Source organism: Salmo trutta, chromosome 31, assembly GCF_901001165.1.
Source record: "Salmo trutta chromosome 31, fSalTru1.1, whole genome shotgun sequence".
NCBI classification, from domain to species: domain Eukaryota; kingdom Metazoa; phylum Chordata; class Actinopteri; order Salmoniformes; family Salmonidae; genus Salmo; species Salmo trutta.
Window position 1 is genome coordinate 19,463,495 of NC_042987.1, and position 17,702 is coordinate 19,481,196.

At 40.8% G+C, this 17,702-nt stretch overlaps 1 protein-coding gene across 2 annotated transcripts in view; it reads left to right on the forward strand.

Moving 5' to 3' along the window:
* The first annotated feature begins 392 nt into the window (after positions 1–392).
* The window catches only part of LOC115169694 (TGF-beta receptor type-1), an 88,934-nt gene continuing 71,624 nt past the window's right edge, over positions 393–17,702 (forward strand). Inside the window, exon 1 of one of the 2 annotated variants that reach the window (XM_029725587.1) lies at positions 393–594. In XM_029725587.1, the coding sequence (XP_029581447.1) occupies positions 525–594 (70 nt within the window). In that variant the 5' untranslated portion in view covers positions 393–524. The remainder of the gene's footprint in view (positions 595–17,702) is intronic. The other variant, XM_029725586.1, reaches the window with a different exon arrangement.

Genomic DNA, 17,702 nt, shown 5'->3' on the forward strand with positions numbered 1-17,702 from the left:
ATGTGGATCCATACAACCAGTGGTAGGAGTGGATGGGAGAAAGCATAATACAATTTCGAAGTCTTAAAGTTATTGACATAAATGATATGTATGCTGTGTATTCATAGGCTACATGCTTAGATATATTTATATAATACATTTTCAAGCTGATCTGATGAATAGGCTACCAATGGGCTAGGGGTTTTAATGTCATCAATGTGACTGGATAATTATACATAATCTTTCTATAGGAATAGGCTACTCATTATTACAATTATTTAGACTAATGGATATGATGGGGTTGGGCATCTGTGCCTGACATGTAAATAGCAGTGGATGGATAGGCATGCGTTGTACGTGGCTACAAAATGGAATCAAACAGGGTGGGTAATGAGAGAGGGGTTAGGGGTGTCCCATGTGGGCGGGGTATTTTCGCGTTGTTGGCCAATCACACATTTTTTTTTCCTCCAAGCAAAGACTACAGAAGTTGAGTGCGAGATATTGACGATTGACCAACAGCAAGTCCAGAGTAATTCCGTGCGACAATGGATACAATGCGCTCTTATTTAACATGTTGGGTCCTGTTTCTTGGAGCGGGAGTTCAGATATCCATCGGTAAGTGATTCGGTGACTGCCGTATATGGCTTCAGATACAGAATTGTGATTCTCAAGTTATATTTTCACACTTGTTTTTTGTTTTCAAGAATAGTGTTTTCAAAGATGGCGCAGCTCAGGGGTATGCGAGCTGTCAGGAATGTTTATTGTTAAGCGTATGGCCAGACGAGAGGGGGAGCGAGAATAAAAAGTCACAGGAAAATGGCCTCAGTTGCCTGTAGTTTAGGACTTAGGCGGTGCCATGGTCAGACATTTATGTCCCGTTGTGTTGAAGTGGTTCATAGCCTATGTTGTCGAGCAAAAGAGAGAAACTCGACAATTGATCTCTTTCGGTAGCCTACTTTGTCAATTTTTGGCACGGCGCGCTGTAAATTAATTTTGTCCATAATTGTTTATCGTGGCTTTCTTGTGTTTTGAGTCGGGGGACAAGCAAAGCTGTAAACGTCAGTTTTATATTTGCTACAATGTGATACAAGTGCTAGATAATTATTATTATGGAATAGCGATAACTACAATTGTCGAATAGACAAAGTAGAAGACATTAGTCCGAAGACCACATTATGATCTAAAAGGTCGCTAAATTGCGGTTTGAAGCGCATTGATTAGTACTCACGTGTGTAGTGTAAATGAAGATACGCTGTTACATTGTTAATTACTGGCTGCCCAACGACACGTTTACCAGATAAACACCGTTTGATACAGAAAATTGGAGCCGTAGTTGGCTATCAATTAAAACAATGTGTTTGCTGATAACAATGAATTATTAGGCTACTAAACATTCAACGCGCGTGCCGATGTATCGATGACTGCTGGAGTCGCATGCAGCCTACGTTGACATTAACCCGCGAGTTGTCCTAGGCAACATAGTTTATAGTTTTGGCAGCTTCTCTGTTGAAGCTCTGAGAGCAAACATACATTGTAACACAGTATCATTATCGCCATGACTTATTCGAAAATCGTACAGGGACGGATTTGCGTTTATAAAGGATGGATAGATGTAGCCTAGAAATGAGATGAGTCAAGGTCATAGTTAATGAAGCCACAACGTTTTTAATCCAATTCGAGATGCAGGATGCAGTTTAGATAAAAGGGTAAATCCCATTCAGGGAGCACGCTTCTTGACACAAAGCATCCCATCTGTATGGGGAACGGTGATGCGCTCCATCAGTCCACTCTGATAGGCAGAGCTGAAAGATGCTCATCCACACCCTCATACCTTCAATGTACAGAGCACAGCCGATTCACCAGCACTAGCATCCCTGTGTAGGATCTCTTGGTATAGATGACTAGAGGAGAGGAAAGCAGGCATATGATCAGAAACATTATCTAGTTTTCTGCTATAATGTCATATGGTTAGGTCTCATTTCATCCATGTATATCAGTGTACTGTGCAGAGATGTGGATAGGTCTGTGAGTGACATTTTGGAAATGACATATAGGCTATATGTCATTTCCATAATGTCACTTACAAACCTATAGCCTACCATGGGGAATAAACCCTCCTCAGAGCCATTCCACAATGTGTACAAACACCATTGTCACTTCAGAGTGATGGGGTTCTGTGAACCAATTGAAAATGTCACATCAATTCATACAGCCAACGTTTAGGTAATTTGTCAACCAATAATTCACATAAACAAAGTCTTTAAGTGAATGCTTTTTCTCCACATATTGAATAAAAACTCTCAGGCCAGCACTTAAAAACATATAAGTTCAAAAGTTTGGAGTCACTTAGAAATGTCTTTGTTTTTGTCCATTAAAATAACATCAAATTGATCAGAAATACAGTGTAGACATTGTTAATGTTGTAAATGACTATTGTAGCTGGAAACGGCTGATTTGTTTATGGAATATCTACAGTTGAAGTCGGAAGTTTACATACACTTAGGTTGGAGTCAATAAAACTCGTTTTTCAACCACTCCACAAATGTCTTGTTAACAAACTATAGTTTGGGCAAGTCGTTTAGGATATCTACTTTGTGCATGACACAAGTAATTTTTCCAACAGTTGTTTACAGAATTGCTTGTAATTCACTCTATCACAGTTCCAGTGGGTCAGAAGTTTACATACACTAAGTTGACTGTGCCTTTAAACAGCTTGGAAAATTCAAGAACATTATGTCATGGCTTTAGAAGCTTCTGATAGGCTAATTGACATAATTTGAGTCAATTCGAGGTTTACCTGTGGATATATTTCAAGGCCTACCTTCAAACTCAGTGCCTCTTTGTTTGACATCATGGGAAAATCAAAAGAAAATCAGCCAAGATATCAGAAAAAGAATTGTAGACCTCCAAAAGTCTGGTTCATCCTTGGGAGCAATTTCCAAACACCTGAAGCTACCACGTCCATCTGTACAAACAATAGTACGCAAGTATAAACACCATGGGGCCACGTGGCCGTCATTCCGCTCAGGAAGGAGACCCGTTCTGTCTCCTAGAGATTAACATACTTTGGTGCAAAAAGTGCAAATCAATCCCAGAACAACAGCAAATGACCTTGTGAAGATGCTGGAGGAAACGGGTACAAAAGTATCTATATCCACAGTAAAACGAGTCCTATTTCGACATAACCTGAAAGGCTGCTCAGCAAGGAAGAAGCCACTGCTCCAAAACCGCCATAAAAAAGCCAGACTACGGTTTGCAACTGCACATGGGGACAAAGATCATACTTTTTGGAGAAATGTCTTCTGGTCGGATGAAACAAAAATGGAACTGTTTGGCCATAATGACCATCGTTATGTTTGGAGGAGAAAGGGGGAGGCTTGCAAGCTGAAGAACACCATCCCAACCGTGAAGCATGGGGGTGGAAGCATCATGTTGTGGGGGTGCTTTGCTGCAGGAGGGACTGGTGTACTTCACAAAATAGATGGCATCATGAGGAGGGAGAATTATGTGGATATATTGAAGCAACATCTCAAGACATGAGTCAGGAAGTTAAAGCTTGGTCGCAAATTGGTCTTCCAAATGGACCATGACCCTAAGCATACTTCCATAGTTGTGTAAAATGGCTTAAGAACAACAAAGTCAAGATATTGGAGTGGCCATCACAAAGCCCTGACCACAATCCTATAGATATTTGTGGGCAGAACTGAAAAAGTGTGTGCGCGCAAGGAGGCCTACAAACCTGACTCAGTTACACCAGCTCTGTCAAGAGGAATGAGCCAAAATTCACCCAACTTATTGTGGGAAGCTTGTGGAAGGCTACCTGATACGTTTGACCCAAGTTAAACAATTTAAAGGCAATGCTACTAAAAACTAATTGAGTGTATGTTAACTTCTGACCCACTGGGAATGTGATGAAATAAAAAAAAATCTGAAATAAATCATTCTCTCTGCTATTATTCTGACATTTCACATTCTTAAAATAAAGTGAGGATCCTAACTGACCTAAGACAGGGAATTTTTACTAGGATTAAATGTCAGCAATTGTGAAACTGAGTTTTTAAATGTTTTTGGCTAAGGTGTATGTAAACTTCCGACCTCAACTGTACATAGGCGTACAGAGGCCCATTATCGGCAACCATCACTCTTGTGTTCCAGTGGCACATTGTTAGCTAATCCAAGTTTATAATTTTAAAAGGCTAATTGATCATTAGAAAACCCTTTTGCAATTATGTTAGCACAACTGAACTGTCCTGATTTTAAAGAAGCAATAAAACTGTCCTTCAGACTAGTTGAGTATCTGGAGCATCAGCATTTGTGGGTTCGATAACAGGATCAAAATGCCAGAAACAAGGAACTTTTCTAATGAACTCGTCAGTCTATTCTCACTCTGAGAAATTAAGACTATTCCATGCAAGAAATTGCCAAGAAACTGAAGTTCTCTTACAACGCTGTGTACTACTCCCTTCACAGAACAGCGCAAACTGTCTAGAACCAGAATAGATGGAGTGGGAGGCCCCAGTGCACAACTGAGCAAGAGGATAACTACATTAGTGTCTTGTTTGAGAAACAGACGCCTCACAAGTCCTCAACTGGCAGCTTCATTAAATAGTACCCGCAAAACACCAGTCTCAATGACAACAGTGAAGAGGCGACTCTGGGATGGCCTTCTAGGCCGACTTCCTCTGTCCAGTGTCTGTGTTCCTTTGCCCATCTTAATCTTTTTATTGGCAAATCTGAGAAGGCTTTTTCTTTGCAACTCTGCCTAGAAGGCCAGCATCCCGGAGTCGCCTCTTCACTGTTGTCATTGAGACTGGTGTTTTGCGGGTACTATTTAATGAAGCTGCCAGTTGAGGACTTGTGAGGTGTCTGTTTCTCAAACTAGACACTAATGTACTTGTCCTCTTGCTCAGTTGTGCACTGGGGCCTCCCACTCTTTCTATTCTGGTTCTAGACAGTTTGCGCTGTTCTGTGAAGGGAGTAGTACACAGCGGTGTTCGAGATCTTCAGTTTCTTAGCAATTTCTCACATGGAATAGCCTTCAATTCTCAGAACAAGAATAGACTGAGTTTCAGAAGAAAGTTCTGTTTCTGGCCATTTTGAGCCTGTAATCGATCCAAAACATGCTGATGCTCCAGATACTCAACTAATCTAAAGAAGGCCAGTTTTATTGCTTCTTTAAATCAGAACAACAGTTTTCAGCTGTGCTAACATAATTACAAAAGGGTTTTCTAATGATCAATTAGCCTTTTAAAATGATAAACTTGGATTAGCTAAGACAACGTGCCATTTTAACACCGGAGTGATGGTTGTTGATAATGGGCCTCTGTATGCCTACGTAGATATTCCATTAAAAAGAATCAGCCATTTCCAGCAACAATAGTCATTTACAACATTAACAATGTCTACACTGTATTTCTGATCAATTTGATGTTATTTTAATGGACAAAATGTGATTTTCTTTAAAAAACAATGACATATCTAAGTGACCCCAAACTTTTGAAATGTAGTGTTTTATTTATTTATTTATATATAATATTTTCATAACAGCAAGCTCAAGGACACATATTGGCCTCACAAAGGCTTTGTTAGCCATCCAAAAAAATTGAATATTTCAGCCACATAGCATTTACCATCGTCTTGTGAATTGTATAGGCTGCCGTATCCTTGGCACTTTGGTTATGAAATAAACTTAAGAAAATACCACTGCGTCATATGTGTGAGTGCTGCTTTACATTAATTATTTAAGTGTTCAATGTCCTCGGTGACAGGAAATTGGTAAAGCCAAACCATAGGCGAGATTGAGATTCTATTTCCTATATGAGTGGGTGAAGCTTTCTGATTCAATGCAGGCACTAGGCATATACAGACCACATAAAAATCCTATGTCACTATCTGACATAAAGCAGTGCCCTGTCCCCACTGGTCAGACACTTCTTTACCAGAGCAATGGCAGTGATGTTTGGATTCTAGTAAAGAGGGCTGAATTGCACAAACTCCTCCCCCCTATTTCACTGGTAGGCTGAGAAGAAACCCTGTGTCCCTTTCCACATTACATTTAATAATCTATCCCTGTACTGGATAAAACATTTTATCCCTGCAGCATACCACCCTGCATCCCACTGTTGGCTTGCCTCTGAAGCTGAGCACGGTTGGTCCCTAGATGGGTGACCAGATACTGCTGGAAGTGGTTTTCGAGGGTCAGTAGGAGGCACTCTTTCCTCTGGTCTGAAAGTAGTGATTGGGGACATTGCCTGGTATAGTGTGCCGTCTTTCGGATGGGATGTTAAACGGGTGTCCTGATTCTGTGCTTAACCTCTCTAGGGCAGGTGGCACCAAATCGTCCCACCTACGTAACAGCCAGTTGAATCCTGTGGCGCGATTTTCAAATACCTTAGAAATGGTATTACTTCAATTTCTCAAACATATGACTATTTTACAGCTATTTAAAGACAAGACTCTCGTTAATCTAACCACACTGTCCGATTTCAAAAAGGCTTTACAACGAAAGCAAAACAGTAGATTATGTCAGCAGAGTACCCAGCCAGAAATAATCAGACACCCATTTTTCAAGCTAGCATATAATGTCACAAAAACCCAGAAGACAGCTAAATGCAGCACTAACCTTTGATGATCTTCATCAGATGACACACCTAGGACATTATGTTATACAATACATGCATGTTTTGTTCAATCAAGTTCATATTTATATCAAAACCAGCTTTTTACATTAGCATGTGACGTTCAGAACTAGCATACCCCCCGCAAACTTCCGGCGAATTTACTAACAATTTACTAAATTACTCATGATAAACGTTCACAAAAAGCATAACAATTATTTTAAGAATTATAGATACAGAACTCCTCTATGCACTCGATATGTCCGATTTTAAAATAGCTTTTCGGTGAAAGCACATTTTGCAATATTCTAAGTAGATAGCCCGGCATCACAGGGCTAGCTATTTAGACACCCAGCAAGTTTAGCCTTCACCAAACTCCGATTTACTATTAGAAAAGTTTGATTACCTTTCCTGTTCTTCGTCAGAATGCACTCCCAGGACTTCTACTTCAATAACAAATGTTGGTTTGGTCCCAAATAATCCATAGTTATGTTCCAACAGCGGCGTTTTGTTCGTGCGTTCAAGACACTATCAGAATGGTAAATAAGGGTCATGCGCACGGCGCATTTCGTGACAAAAGATTTCTAAATATTTCATTACCGTACTTCGAAGCATGTCAACCGCTGTTTAAAATAAATTTTTATGCCATTTTTCTCGTAAAAAAGCGATTAATATTCCGACCGGGAATCTGCAATTAGGTAAACAGCCAAAAGAAAATACAGCACGGGGTCGACTCAGGCACGCGCCTAATTCCTTTGTCCTCTGATCGGCCACTTGGCAAAGGCGATAATGTGTTTCAGCCTGGGGCTGCCTTGATATCGTTCAGCTTTTTCCCGGGCTCTGAGAGCCTATGGGAGCCGTAGGAAGTGTCACGTTACAGTTAAGATCCTCACTCTTCAATAAACAGAGACAAGAAGAACGACTCCTTGTCAGACAGGCCACTTCCTGCATGAAATCTTCTCAGGTTTTTGCCTGCCATATGAGTTCTGTTATACTCACAGACACTATTCAAACAGTTTTAGAAACTTTAGGGTGTTTTCTATCCAAAGCCAATAATTATATGCATATTCTAGTTACTGGGCAGGAGTAGTAACCAGATTAAATCGGGTACGTTTTTTATCCGGCCGTGTAAATACTGCCCCCTAGCCCTAACAGGTTAACCTCTATGGGCTATGTGGGATGCAAGCGTCCCACCCCTGGTACACCCTATCAACAACAGGAGAAATATCAAGAGCGCCAAATTTGAAAACAATTAAATGTCATAATTCAAATTTCTCAAACATACAACTATCTTACACCCTTTGAAAGATAAACATCTCCTTAATCTAACCACGTTGTCCGATTTCAAAAAGGCTTTACGGCGAAAGCATAAAGTTAGATTATGTTAGGACAGTACATTGAAAATAGCTGTGTGTAATGTTTTGTCAATGCAAAGACACGCGTCACCAAAAGCAGAAAACCAGCTAAAATTATGCACTAACCTTTGACAATCTCCATCAGATGACACTCCTAGGACATTATGTTAGACAATACATGCATTTTTTGTTCTATCAAGTTCATATTTATGTCCAAAAACAGCGTTTTACTATGGCGTTGATGTTGAGGAAATCTTTTCCCTCCAATACCGCCAGTCAATCAGCACAACAAATTAAATAATTACTATTCGAAAACATTGGTAAAATATTATATTGTCATTCAAAGAATTATAGATTTACATCTCTTGAACGCAACCGGATTGCCAGATTTTAAAAAGAACCTTACTGGGAAATCATACTTTGCAATAATCTGAGCACTGCGCCCAGAAAAATACGCTTTGCGATACAGACTAACCGCCATGTTGGAGAGATCTAAAATCAAAAATACTATGTAAATAATCCATTACCTTTGATTCTCTTTATCAGATGTCACTTCCAGGAATCCCAGGTCCATAACAAATGTAGTTTTGTTCGAAAAAGCTCATCATTTATGTCCAAAAAGCTCCGTGTTGTTAGCACATGAACTACGCCCGCCGGACTTGTCTTCATGAAAGAGGGGGAAAAAATATTTACGTTCGTTCAAACATGTCAAACGTTGTATAGCATAAATCATTAGTGCCTTTTTCAACCAGAACATGAATTATATTCAAGGCGGACGATTGCATTCTCTTTTAAAACGTATTGGAACGAGAGTACCCAACATGAACTTGCGCGCCAGAGTCTTATCGGCCACCACCGTTCCAAGGCTCTTGTTCGGTCAGATCTGACAGTAGAAGATTCAAACCACTTTGTAAAGACTGTTGACATCTAGTGGAAGCCATAGGAAGTGCTCAACGATTAATAAGCCCCTGTGTGCTTCAATGGCATAGGCTTAAAGGTAATTCAACACATCAGGTAGTCACTTCCTGTCAGAATTTGTCTCAGGGTTTTGACTGCCATATGAGTTCTGTTATACTTACAGACACCATTCAAACAGTTTTAGAAAATTCAGAGTGTTTTCTATCCAAACCTGAACAATAATATCCATATTCTAGCTTCTGAGTTGGTGTAGGAGGCAGTTAAAAATGGGCACATATTTTTTTCAAAATTCTCAATACTGCCCCCTAGCCCCAACAGGTTTTAAGACATGAAGGTTCGTCAATATGGAAAATTTCAAGACCTTTGAAAGTTTCTTCAAGTGCAGTCGCAAAAACCATCAAGCGCTATGATGAAACTGGTTCTTATGAGGACTGCCACAGGAAAGGAAGACCCAGGGTTACCGCTGCTGCAGAGGATAAGTTCATTAGCATTAACTGCACCTCAGATTGCAGCCCAAATAAATGCTTCAGAGTTCAAGTAAGACATCTCAACATCAACTGTTGAGGAGACTGCGTGAATCAGGCCTTCATGGTCAAATTGCTGAAAAGAAACCACTACTAAAGGACACCAATACGAAGAACATACTTGCTTAGGCCAAGAAACACGAGCAATGGACATTAGACCGGTGGAAATGGTCTTACGACCAAATTTGATATTTTTGGTTCCAACCGCTGTCTTTGTGAGATGCAGAGTAGTTGAACTTGTGAGGTGTCTACTTGACCAGGAAGGCAAGTGATTAGTGCTGCGTCAGATGACCTGGCCACCACAATCACCCGACCTCAAACCAATTGAGATGGTTTGGGATGAGTTGGACCGCAGAGTGAAGGAAAAGAAACCAACAAGAGCTCAGCATGTGGGAACTCCAAGACTGTTGGAAAAGCATGCTAGGTGACTACCTCTTGAAGCTGGTTGAGAGAATGCCAAGAGTGTGCAAAGCTGTCATCAAGGCAAAGGTTGGCTAATTTGAAGAATCTAAAATATAAACTATATTTTTATTTGTTTAACACCTTTTTGGTTACTACATGATTCCATATTGTGATGTCTTCACTATTATTCTACAATGTAGAAAATAGTAAAAAATAAAGAAAAACCCTTGAATGAGTAAGGTGTCCAAATTTTTGACTCGTACTATATATATATATATATATATATACTGCTCAAAAAAATAAAGGGAACACTAAAATAACACATCCTAGATCTGAACGAATGAAATAATTTTATTAAATACTTTTTTTTTTTACATAGTTGAATGTGCTGACAACAAAATCACACAAAAATAATCAATGGAAATCCAATTTATCAACCCATGGATGTCTGGATTTGGAGTCACACTCAAAATGAAAGTGGAAAACCACACTACAGGCTGATCCAACTTTGATGTAATGTTCTTAAAACAAGTCAAAATGAGGCTCAGTAGTGTGTGTGGCCTCCACGTGCCTGTATGACCTCCCTACAACGCCTGGGCATGCTCCTGATGAGGTGGCGGATGGTCTCCTGAGGGATCTCCTCCCAGACCTTGACTAAAGCATCCGCCAACTCCTGGGCAGTCTGTGGTGCAACATGGCATTGGTGGATGGAGCGAGACATGATGTCCCAGATGTGCTCAATTGGATTCAGGTCTGGGGAACGGGCGGGCCAGTCCATAGCATCAATGCCTTCCTCTTGCAGGAACTGCTGACACACTCCAGCCACATGAGGTCTAACATTGTCTTGCATTAGGAGGAACCCAGGGCCAACCGCACCAGCATATGGTCTCACAAGGGGTCTGAGGATCTCATCTCGGTACCTAATGGCAGTCAGGCTACCTCTGGCGAGCACATGGAGGGCTGTGCGGCCCCTCAAAGAAATGCCACCCCACACCATGACTGACCCACCACCAAACCGGTCATGCTGGAGGATGTTGCAGGCAGCAGAACATTCTCCACGGCGTCTCCAGACTGTCACGTCTGTCACATGTGCTCAGTGTGAACCTGCTTTCATCTGTGAAGAGCACAGGGCGCCAGTGGCGAATTTGCCAATCTTGGTGTTCTCTGGCAAATGCCAAACGTCCTGCACGGTGTTGGGCTGTAAGCACAACCCCCACCTGTGGACGTCGGGCCCTCATACCACCCTCATGGAGTCTGTTTCTGACCGTTTGAGCAGACACATGCACATTTGTGGCCTGCTGGAGGTCATTTTGCTGGGCTCTGGCAGTGCTCTTCGTGCTCCTCCTTGCACAAAAGCGGAGGTAGCGGTCCTGCTGCTGGTAGCGCCTCCATGCTCTGGACACTATGCTGACAGACACAGCAAACCTTCTTGCCACAGCTTGCATTGATGTGCCATCCTGGATGAGCTGCACTACCTGAGCCACTTGTGTGGGTTGTAGACTCCGTCTCATGCTACCACTAGAGTGAAAGCACCGCCAGCATTCAAAAGTGACCAAAACATCAGCCAGGAAGCATAGGAACTGAGAAGTGGTCTGTGATCACCACCTGCCGAACCACTCCTTTATTGGGGGTGTCTTGTTAATTGCCTATAATTTCCACCTGTTGTCTATTCCATTTGCACAACAGCATGTGAGATTTATTGTCAATCAGTGTTGCTTCCTAAGTGGACAGTTTGATTTCACAGAAGTGTGATTGACTTGGAGTTACATTGTGTTGTTTAAGTGTTCCCTTTATTTTTTTGAGCAGTGTGTGTATACATATACATATACACAACCACACACTTATTTTACCAGCTAAATTGACAGAACACATTTTCATTTACAGCAACAACCTGGGGAATAGTTACAGGGGAGAGGAGGGGGAATGAATGAGCCAAATGGTAATCTGGGGATGATTAGGTGGCCATGACGGTATGAGGGCCATCTTGGGAATTCAGCCAGCACACTGAGGTTAACACCCCTACTCTTATGATAAGTGCCATGGGATCTTTATTAAAGTAATGGACTGTCATTTCTCTTTGCTTATTTAAGCTGTTCTTGTAATATAATAATATGGACTTGGTCTTTTACCAAATAGCTCTATCTTTTGTATACCACCCCTACCTTGTCACAACACAACGGATTGGCTCAAATGCATTCAGAAAGAAAGAAATTCCACACATTTTACATTTATCAAGGCACACCTGTTAATTCAAATGTTGTTTAACCCTTTTTTTGGTTACTACATGATTCCATATGGGTTATTTCCTAGTTTTGAGGTCTTCACCATTATTCTACAATGCAGAAAATAGTAAAATATAAAAAGAAACCCTGGAATGAGTAGGTGTCAACTTGACTGGTACTGTATAAATATATATTTTTAATTTCACTGTCCATAAATATTCAAAAAGAGTGAAGGACAGGTTAGTTTGACACTGATACTGTTTTTCAGGTGCTGTGCTCTAGTTTCTCTCTGTTCAATGGGTTTGGTCTCTTGAGGAAAAAATGTCATAGTATTGCATATTCAGGTTTTATTCTCTGTGTGTAGAACTACCTTGAGCACAGTAATAGAGTAATAGGTAGGCTAATAGTAATAAGGGCGGCAGGTCGTATAGTGTTTAAGAGCATTGGGCCAGTAACCAAAATGTCGCTGGTTCGACTCTGAGCCGACAAGGTGGAAAAATGTGCCTTTCTGCCCATGAGCAAGGCAGCTAACCCCCAACAACAACTGCTCCCTGGGCGCCGATGATTTACAAAGACATGAGTGTGCAGGCAGACTTACTGGTACTTCCTAAATGACACCCTATTCCCTATAGCCCTCCAATTTTAAATCTGGACCTCGAAGCCAGTTCCACTGCTCCCCCGCCCCCCCATTTTTCACCTCTAATTAGGGACTGATTTTACACCAGGTGGGTGCAATTCATTATCAGGTAGAACAGAAACCTTAAGAGGCCTGGACTACTCCTGGTTAAGTATTGAATATCCCTGCCCTATAGTGCACTACTTTTGACCATAGACTTATGGGTCCTGATCAAAAGTATTCACCATATATGCAAAAACATTCAATTTGGGACGCAGACATAGTTTGTCAGCTGGATACATATTTCATCATGTTATTATAGATTATTTATTCATAACAGTGTTGCCTGTAAATCGAGACCGTCCGTCTGTCCGTGCGCTGCCAACAACTAACGTGAACTAACTCACTTTTTTACATCGGTCCGTACAATTGACCTTATTTTAGAGCCCAAAAAACATAATACTTCCAGATCAACTGTTATATCAATACCATTGTAAAGCACAATTTCTCCCCTTTCCAACAAAATCACTGATGAGACCTTCATGATGCCCATCTCTGCATGATTCAAGAAGGCAATGAGGTCCGTCGGGTCTTTAAAAAATAAATAAAATAAAATGGCGGGTGGGGAAGCGAACCCTATTGCGTGATAGTGAGAAGGAGCGATGTCGTGTGGGGAAACGTCTTTTTTCACTCGATCTGTCCAACTTATCACCTTATCGCCTCTAAAATGTAAATAAAATACTATAAAGAGTTTATATAATGTGTCATTACATACCTATTTGAAGGTTTGTGTCGCATTTGAATCACTTTAGCACCGCCCTAACAACCTGATCTTCAGAAGTAAACAGCGGCTTTTGAGAGTCATGATTGTTTGCGTCATCACTGCAAGCTATGACTAGGTATCCCCCCCCTTACCCTGTTCCTTTCTTATTTTTAAACGGTGAGAGAAGTGCTACACCTGGTGGAGAGATGCTGTAAGACAGAATTAGTTGCTTTATGCGTGCTGTACGTTACGCCATGACACATCACGATGCAACGTACAGCGTTTTTTTTCCCCCAACTTTTCTCCAATACCATGTCAATGGGGCGGCAGGGTAGCCTCGTGGTTAGAGCTTTGGACTAGTAACCGAAAGGTTGCAAGTTCGAATCCCCGAGCTGACAAGGTACAAATCTGTCGTTCTGCCCCTGAACAGGCAGTTAACCCACTGTTCCTAGGCCGTCATTGAAAATAAGAATTTGTTCTTAACCTCTATGGGGTATGTGGGTCCCACCCGTGGGACACACTATTCAACAGCCAGTGAAATTGCAGGGCGGAAAATTCAAAACAACAAAAATCTCATAATTCAAATTTCTCAAACATACAACTATTATATCCCATTTTAAAGATGCACTTCTCGTTAATCCAACCACATTGTCCGATTTCAAAAAGGCTTTACGGCAAAAGCATAACGTTAGATTATGTTAGGACAGCGCCGAGACAAGAAAAACCACACAGCCATTTTCCAAGCAAGGAGAGGCGTCACAAAAACCAGAAATACAGCTAAAATTAATCACTAACCTTTGATCTTCATCAGATGGCACTCATAGGACTTCATGTTACACAATACATGTATGTTTCCTCGATAAAGTTCATATTTATATCCAAAAACCCCATTTTACATTTGCGTGTAATGTTCAGAAATGTTTTGCCTCCCAAAACTTCAGGTGAATGAGCACATCAATTTACAGAAATACTCATCATAAACGTTGATAAAATATTCAACAGTTATTCAAATAATTATAGATACACTTCTCCTTAATGCAACCGCTGTGTCAGATTTCAAAAAAGCTAAACAGCGAAAGCAAATTTTGCAATCTGCGGTCAGATATCAGCGCTCGGATATCAAAACCATACAGATACCCACCATTTTGGAGTCAACAGAAATGACAACATTTACAGAATAAATATTCACTTACCTTTGATGATCTTCATCAGAATGCACTCCCAGGAATCCCAGTTCCACAATAAATGTTTGTTTTGTTCGATAAAGTCCGTAATTTATGTCCAAATACCTCCTTTTTGTTCGCGCGTTTAGTCCACTACTCCAAATGCAGGAAGCGTGTGCAAAATGTCACGACGAAAAGTCAAAAAAAGTTATATTTACGTTCGTAGAAACATGTCAAACGATGTATAGCATCAATCTTTAGGATGTTTTTATCATAAATCTTCAGTAATATTCCAACCGGACAATTCCAATGTCTTCAAAAAAGAAAAGGAACACAGCTAACTCTCTCGTGAGGGCGCGCCACTGAACTCATGTCATTTTCTCAGTCATCTACTTCCAGGACCTCTCATTCTCACCCCATTCACAGTAGAAGCATGAAACAAGGTTCTAAAGACTGTTGACATCTAGTGGAAGCCTTAGGAAGTGCAAAATTAATCCTAAAACACTGTATACTGTATAGGCAATCACTTGAAAAACTACAAACCTCAGATTTCCACACTTCCTGGTTGGATTTTTTCTCAGGTTTTTGCCTGCCATATGAGTTCTGTTATACTCACAGACATCATTCAAACAGTTTTAGAAACTTCAGTGTTTTCTTTCCAATCGACTAATACTATGCATATCCTACCTTCTGAGCCTGAGTAGCAGGCAGTTTACTATGGGCACGCCTTTCATCCAGACGTCAAAATACTGCCCCCTACCCTAGAGAAGTTAACTGACTTGCCTAGTTAAATAAAGGTAAAAATCAACACTTGAATAGAAACGTTGTTCACACCCCAGATTTTGATGTCGCTACAGTCCCATTAGTTTTCTTTGCAGCCTTGTGGTTGCACACATTTGTACGGAATGGGGTTAGCGTACGTTAGGCCTGTAAGAAGTTAAACTGACAAATGTTATCGAGTTTCACATGTTCAAACTAGTGTACAAGGACAGGAGGAACATGTAGGCCTACATAATCTATTGTTGACATTTTTGGATTCCACAGTCACATAACTAAAATATCATTTTACCCTTGAGCAAAGCAATTTACATGAATTATATATTAATATGAATACAGGAGCAGATAATGCTCTTTCGAGACTCCGACAACACAATTGGCTTCCTCAAATGCAATGACTGAGCTAGAAGCAAAACAATAATACTTATGAAGCCATTGTTTTCTACAGAAACTACTGTCCAAGGGTGGCTCGAGGACAGGGCTCCAGACTCACATTTTCCCATGTTGGCACTGGTGCCACAAAATTTTTCAGGTGGCAACAGCCCATGATTTGGTGTCACTCACAACATTTTTCACAGCAATAGACTACATTTTAGTAATCTTTTAAAAGGAGGGGTTTAACTGGAGAACAATGTTTTTTGGGTTTTCACACAATTTTAAATCAGTGTAGTTATCACAAAGCTACCACTAACAGGTCCCGATCATCATAAAGGGAAATACAAATTAAACCAATACCTAACGAAACAATGCTGTAATGTTAGGAGGAGAAAAAAGCTAATCTTTTAGCTACTTTATTTACCGGAGCTGTAATACACGAGGGAGAGCGAGAGGCTCAAAGCAGAGCAGCAGCTCAAAAGTGAGCGACAAGGGGAGCAGGGAGGAGGCGAGAGATGGTAACCAAGTCGACTTGCGCTGGTAGACAAACTTATTTCTAGTTATTGATCATCTCATCTGATTACATGGTTCCTGTCTTGACTGCATCAAACCGAGAGAAGCTAGTTAACTAGCAAATGTTAGCCAGGCTAATGGAGACTACATAACTTGAACTGTGTGCTTTTTCCCCATTCCGAATCCTACAGTAAATAACAACTCCATTCAGATGATTAAGTAGCAGCCTACCTGTTGGCTCTAGGTGTTGTAGCCTGACCTCATTTGACTTTTAGTTCTGTCATTTTAATTCCATCTTCCATTTGATTAGCCTAGATGTCTCCTAATAACTTGCCACACGGAGACTCTAGCTTTGACTAGCCTAGTGCTGGTTTGATGACTTGTGATTGGAAAACAACAACATGCTACACATGCCACTCTCGTGAAAGCAAGAGCGCCAGCAGTATAAATTAGAAAATGTCTGTGCGATGTAGACCATCTGCATTGTGAATTCACTTGGAATTTTATGAATTTTTCTTATCGTTTAATGGAAAACCGATAACAAAATGGCCGTTTTAAATGTTAAGATTATAATTTTTGTCACATCCCTAGTAAAATCGACATATTTTCTTTAGGAATGTAGTGGAGTTTTCAAATAAAGATAAATAGTAAAGTACAGATTCCCCCCCCCAAAAAAAAACCCTAAGTAGTACTTCAAAGTATTTGTACTTAGTTATTTTACACCACTGGCTGTTTGTGATTTTTTTTTCAAAGCACTTCAATTGATATGATTTGCAATAAATGGTGTGGGTGTATGAGTGTGTGCCAATACACCACTGAAGGCACACTTTGTGTTCCAGCTCCAAAATCAATCTAGGTTTGTGTTAAATTAGGCAATCTGTGTACTAGCATCAGCTAGTCGGAGTAAGCTCACACATACTCAATTACTCTGAGGTCCCTAAAGTCATGAATGGACAGAGAACAGGTCACGGGCAGAGCGGTCACCCGAGACATCTGCTTTAGTCAGGTCACTCTCTCACTCACACATATCTTTTGAGGACAAAAGAGCTACAATCAGGGTGATGGAGCAGGGCCGAGCTTGGACCTGACTACGGAGATGACTGTAGAGCGGTCAGCTATAGCGTTAGCTAGTGCTAGTCGGCTGTACCTGGAGAAAAACTCTAGTATTTTTCATCCTGTAACTTGTTCGCCATCTTCTTTTTAAATAGTGAGTCAACATGTTAACACTTATTTCCATAACTGATCATAACTAAGTTTCTTGTGCTCTCTCTCGTACCTCTGCAGCAGATATGTAGTGAGCAATATGTTTGGAACATGAGCTCGCAATACCTATAGAATCGCCAAACATATCACATCGGCACCTTAGTATCGTGGTAATATCGTATCGTGAGGTCCCTGGCAATTTCCAGCCCTAGTCATCAGTGTGGATGGGTATTCTTGATTGTCACCTCTGAATCAAAGATAATGGCGTTTGGAGG